Source organism: Mandrillus leucophaeus, unplaced genomic scaffold (genome assembly GCF_000951045.1).
Source record: "Mandrillus leucophaeus isolate KB7577 unplaced genomic scaffold, Mleu.le_1.0 Scaffold134, whole genome shotgun sequence".
Taxonomy (NCBI): Eukaryota; Metazoa; Chordata; class Mammalia; order Primates; family Cercopithecidae; genus Mandrillus; species Mandrillus leucophaeus.
The window spans coordinates 1939484-1945472 of NW_012101299.1; the positions used below are offsets into that span (position 1 = coordinate 1939484).

The 5989-nt window shown below is 42.0% G+C and overlaps 1 protein-coding gene across 1 annotated transcript in view; it reads left to right on the forward strand.

Annotated features, from left to right (window-relative positions):
- The window catches only part of HTR5A (5-hydroxytryptamine (serotonin) receptor 5A, G protein-coupled), a 15374-nt gene extending 10259 nt beyond the window's left edge, over positions 1-5115 (forward strand). The window contains exon 2 of the mRNA XM_011973075.1: positions 1889-5115. Coding sequence (XP_011828465.1) covers positions 1889-2221 — 333 coding nt within the window. The 3' untranslated portion in view covers positions 2222-5115. The remainder of the gene's footprint in view (positions 1-1888) is intronic.
- Positions 5116-5989: the final 874 nt, after the last annotated feature.

Below are 5989 nucleotides of genomic sequence, written 5' to 3' on the forward strand. Positions count from 1 at the left end.
ATGGCATCCATGGTGTCACCAGTGTGACCAGCATCCACAGTGTGAACGGCATCCATGGTATCATCAGGGTAACCAGCATTCACAGTGTGAACAGAATCTTCAGTGTGACCAGCTCCCCAGTGTGAATAGCATCTCCAGTGTGACCAGCATCCCCAGTGTGAACAGCTTCTCTAGTATGATCAAAATCCATGATGTTTACAGTATAGCCGGCATCTCCAGTGTTACCAGCATCCTTTATGTGACCAATGTGATCAGCCTCCACAGTGTGACCATGTCTCAAGTATGACCAGTGTTACCAGTGTCCCCATTGTCACTCATAAAAATGTGCCAAGGGGAAGGAGAATTTCCAGAGGGTTGAAGAGTCCAGCTACAATTCTTGTTTTATTGGCGTCTTGGGACAGTATGGAAAACAGCTTCCCTGATATTATTATGGGGTTGAATTCTGTTAAGGAAATTGGTAGCTTTCCTTCTTTCCTTTATGCTGAAAAATTAAGCTAAATATGGTTTGGATTTCTATGAATGAATTCCCTCAAATGCATTTCCAGATGTGCCTTGATAAATCAGTAACCAAAGGTAACTCTGGTTTCATCTAGAGGTACAGAAAGAGGGATTTTTTCAGTGCTTATTTTATACGTGTTTTTAAAGGTTGCACTATTACGGACCTTTGGTTTCATTATTTATTATCTTCTTTTAAATTTAATTTAGTGTTTGATATTATACTGTTTTGCAAATAAATGTCAGCAAGGCTATTCTACAAATTTGGTAATTTATTCATCAACTAACATTGCCTTATCCACAGTGTTCCTATTTCCACCTGTTATTCCATATGACAGTAAGTCAATTCCTTTTGAGTCCACTTTATAAATGCTGCCAAGAATTAGTTAAGTGGGTTAGATTAACCTGACAATTCTTTGCCTAAAAGATCATATGCTCTTTGAGAACAAGTTGTGTATATCTTTTTAAATGTACTAGAGTCACAGTATGCTGGCGAGGGGAAGAATACTATTTAATGTCAATGCAATCTCACCCACCAGAGAATGACTGAGTCAGAAACTGTCCCACATTTTGATTGGATCGATTAATTTGCTAATTCAGTAAATTTATGATTGCTTCATATTAAGGCTGCCTCATCAGTAGACACTCATTATGTCAGTTCTCCCAAGAGCTAAAAATAGGACCAGAAGGGAGGAGGAGCTTCCTTTCCCAGGAATTCCACTCCTTGACAGAAGGAAGTGAACTGGAGAGCCTGATTCTGTGGGAACCTGCCCTGTGGAGGCCTTGGGGGAACCCACGTGAGACAAAAAGACTGGGGTCTCAGTTTTACATACATACAGGGGTAGAAGAAGAATAGACCCAGAGAGAGATGTCCTGGTTACTAGACTGCATCAAGCAGTAGAATATGCTATGGGGCACAGCTTTGTGCCAGAGGAGAAGTTCTAGAAAGTCCTAACATTATAGAGGGGACTTACATGAGCCTATAAGGTTATAAAGATGGTAGAAAACGTGGTCCTAAGCGAACAGGATTTTGCTAGGAACCTAGGACACTTTTGACGATGTGTGCACCTCTGCCACTAAGTTGTGCAGGCCAAGTTGCCTGTTCGTTTCTGCCAGTGCCTCTGTTGAACAGACAGCAACAGGGAGTCCATCTTCATGCTGTCAATTTCATCACATCTGGTCCTTTCATTTCTAAGATGTAAGCAAACACCCCAGCTCCGTTGCCTGGTTTCCATATCTGAGAGCAAGTGCCACAGGCCTTCAGGTTCCCACACCTATCCATCAAAGACTTTCCCTCGAGTGGATGTGCGGAATCCAGGACTGTCAGTGTCTAGGCTCAGCCTGGAGGTAGACTGAGGTGGCTCCTCATAAAGCTCCTGCTTGTCTTTTCCAGGTGAAGGACTCTGCCCAACAGCCCCAGATGGTGTTCACGGTCCGCCATGCCACCGTCACCTTCCAGACAGAAGGGGACACGTGGCGAGAGCAGAAGGAGCAGCGTGCCGCCCTCATGGTGGGCATCCTCATTGGTGTGTTTGCACTCTGCTGGATCCCCTTCTTTCTCACGGAGCTCATCAGTCCTCTTTGCTCCTGTGACATCCCCGCTATCTGGAAAAGCATCTTCCTGTGGCTTGGCTACTCCAACTCCTTCTTTAACCCCCTGATCTATACGGCTTTCAACAAGAACTACAACAGCGCCTTCAAGAACTTCTTTTCTAGGCAACACTGAGGGAGAGGACCAGCATCGAAAGAAGTTTCTTCCCAGAATTCAACGGAATTCCCAGTTCATTCATTTCCCATCCCCACCCAACAGCCATGTGGACCAGATGAATCCTCACCATTCTCCAGGGTCATCTTCAGAACTGCACTGGCCTGTTTTCCACCTCCTCAGTAAGAATATGACTCCTCACAGAGTTTTGGTGACATGATGTATCTAACTCACCTACTGTCCCTTTCTCTGTGCTGACAGCCACGGTCTTTGCCCACAAAGTGTCCTTTCCTCCCCAAATTCACTTCGGCATGGTGGTCGACATTGTCCTAAAGAAGTCAAACAAGTCAGATAAGAAGGAGGAGGTAAAATGATATGGGCAGGTTGAGAATGGATAGAAAAGAATGAACAAGTCATGATGTAGACATCTGGGGATAGGAGACCACAGTTCCAGGCTTTCTGGAACAGCCCGCATTTCAAATATTCTCCTATATGGTCCTAGTACATATACCCTCATACTGATGGGATATGTCCCAATAGTTGACCACAAAACACCGTCTCCAAATATATTAAAGTACATAGTCCTATCCATGAAAGCAGGGAATATTAACTTTAAGGTTTTGTTTGTGGCAACCACACACACACACACACACACACACACACACACAACTGTAAAAGAGGCAGGTGTTCTAGCTGACTAGTTTATTCCAAAATCCAATCCCTTGACATGAAGCAGGCACTGAGGGTCAACTACTTCCTTTCATTTTGAAGCAACAGTTTATAAACAGTAAAAAAGTCTACCGGTTTCATAGAATCTGTCAAATTTGCTAATTTGCTACTGGTTTCACGTGTGTGGAATATGTTCAAGTGTTTCTAGGCAAAGACCTTTATCCTCAAATCATGAGATTAGAGTAAAACAACTGCTATAGAGTTGGGCATCTCATGACCAATGAGTATGAAGGCACACTCACCAAACACAGGCACTTTAAGGGCATCCTTGATAAATTTGCTAATTGCTATTTTTTGTTGATATGTGAATACCTGCTAGGAGGCCAAGGCTAGTGGGCAATGACAAAGATAGAACAATGGTAAAATGTAACCCCAGTTCTCTACAAATTGACAGTATAATTTGTGAGGTGAGGCAGTGAAGTGATGATGCAGCATTTGGATGATCATGTAAAACCAGTGCCATTATACGAAACTTTAAAAACAATCCTAGGCAATAAAACTGCCTGTGGTCTGCTATGTCCCTGACTCTCTAAATGCATGAATTAAAGAATGATATAATAATCTCTGATTTATTGTAATTCATGTAGTATGTTATATATAATAAATTATATCAATTAAGAATTCGAACATAGGAAATTTGTGATAATTTATATGTGGTCTTGGCTTGAAGTTTAGTCTTGTCTTTATTGCAAAGACTAGCTTTATCAAAAGAATGTGAGCAGATAAAGAAATGTTAGATACCTGTGAAGTCACCTTTAATATGCTAAATGCAGATCTTTATGCATTCAAGCAGATTCATTGAGAAATTTAGTGATAAGAATTGAAGAATTTATTTAGAAACATCCTTAGATTTTTCTTACTTCTGTATATATCACTTGAAGTGCTAAACCTATAAGTATTTTAAAATACAGACTGTTCACTTACTTAAGTTACTTTTCCCCATTATTACTCGAAATCAGAGAGAACAAGAACTGCTATCGTATTCTTGTGTTTTAATAAGGGAAGTGCTTCAAAAGCTTTATTAAGTACTCCATGGCAGAGAAGAAAAATTCAGACAAGAGGAGTCTGGAGAGGTGACACTAGAATCAAGGGTAAAAGTTTAAGTCTATTCTACCTGAAAATCCATGTGAAAACTTTTACTCCATAAATCGCGAGTGTCTTACTCTTTAAAAAAGTTCATAGTCTTCAGTAAAGCGAAGCTTGAGGAAGATGTGCCACATTTTTCTGGTGGCTTCAAATACTCCCCAACTCTCCCAGGATTCTGTATACCCCAGTTGGAGAACAATGTTATTATAATATTAATTTAATCTCCAGCTGAGGGTTTTATTAATGTTTTCAAAAGATGAATAAGCCTCGTTATTCTTATCACTCAGTATGTATTTAACACCTCTCAGGTGTCACTTAAATTATACATTATATACAACACACTCTGCATATGCTATCTAGAGCAAGAAACATTCCATATAAGAGAAGGAAGAAGTGGCAATTAATGAATTATTTTGCTTCCATTTCAATAGCAAACGTTGTTTATACCACGGTAAGAAATGTAGACATTCATTGACTTTGAGTCTCTATTATGCAAATCAAATATTTGTGAAACACTTTTGTTTATGCTTGACTGCTAATATTTTATCAGGTTAGAAATGTATATGAATCATAAACAATAGTAATTGCTCAAAATACCTAATCCTGTTTCCGTGCCAGATTGCAACAACAACCGTTATTAGACGATGCACCTAGAGAAGGCTGGAGGGTTTCCTGCAAGCCCTGTCTGTAGGGTGACTGAGGTGAACCAATCCAAAGCCCTCCTTTCAGCTCTTGTAGAATATGTCGAACAAAATGCACAGCTCTGCTCTCCTGCCTAAAGACAATGTACAAAGGAGATAATTCTCTCCTGATGAGTGATCTTGGACCTCTTGGGGTCACTATCAGTTTTATATTTTTATTGTATGGTAGTGAAAGACAAGCGGAAGATATCCCTGAGTCTGTATTGACATCAGACCATATTGTAGGGATTAATTCTTGATAAAAAGCTTGTTATTTGTCTCTTCTTCCCAGGAGGAGCATTTTTGCTTCTATGTTGGTCTGTTGGATTCACAGTTCCCGGCTTATAGCCAAAGAGGCTGTAGGGACAACACTTTGCCATGTTTCTATTAAAGAGAAGATAAAGACTGAGTCCACAGCTCGAGTGCTGAGTGAAAGTGATTGCCAAACAGGGATTTGGGTAGCATCTGGGAAATGGGATCAGAGGAGGGGACAGGTGGGCTTCTCAAAGCCTCTGTCCCATATCAGGAAAGGAGAGATTCTGCATTGCTCATGGGCTGGGCCCTGATGGTTCACTGGGGCTGTCTGTGGTTTGCAGTTGTCTTCCCTGCTTTCGTGAGGCAACCCCGTCAGGACGTTGGCACCCACCGTCCCCACTGTGCCAGGGAGGGGCCAGCTTCAGGAGGATGGACGTCCAGCCTGGCCACTGTCGGCTGATTAAATGGCTCTGTCAGGACTGCCAGCCCCAGGTAGTTCTTTTCTAGCAGTCTAGGGTGCTGTGGTCCAGCTGCACCCGGCCTTCCATCTTCCTCTTTCTCCTCCTGAAAGGGATTTGCCTTTCCATCAGGTGTATCTTTCAAACTCATTATCCCTTCTGTCATGGCCTCCCTTGCAATAGCTTGGGTCGGCTGCTAGCTGTGTTCACTGAGGTCTGGCTCAAGGCTCCGCAGGCAGGGGGAAGGAATCAAGGAAGATGCACCACAACGTGCAGCAAATTTAATCAGCTTCCCCACAACCAAGCAAATGATCGTCAACATTTATTAATCCCTGATCCCACACAGCACACTGTGCTATGCCCTTCAAAGCCACCCCGATTTGGTCCTAACAATAACCCTTGGAGGTACTATGGAGATTTAACACAAAAGTCATTTGGGTCTTGTGAAAATTAAATTACTCATCCAAGATGAAACAGCTAGAAAATTAGAGCCAGGATCAGAACCCTAGAACCCGGCTCCAAACTCTGGCTCTTGGTCTCTGTACTTTAACACAGAAACAACTCCTAAAGGATAAGAAATG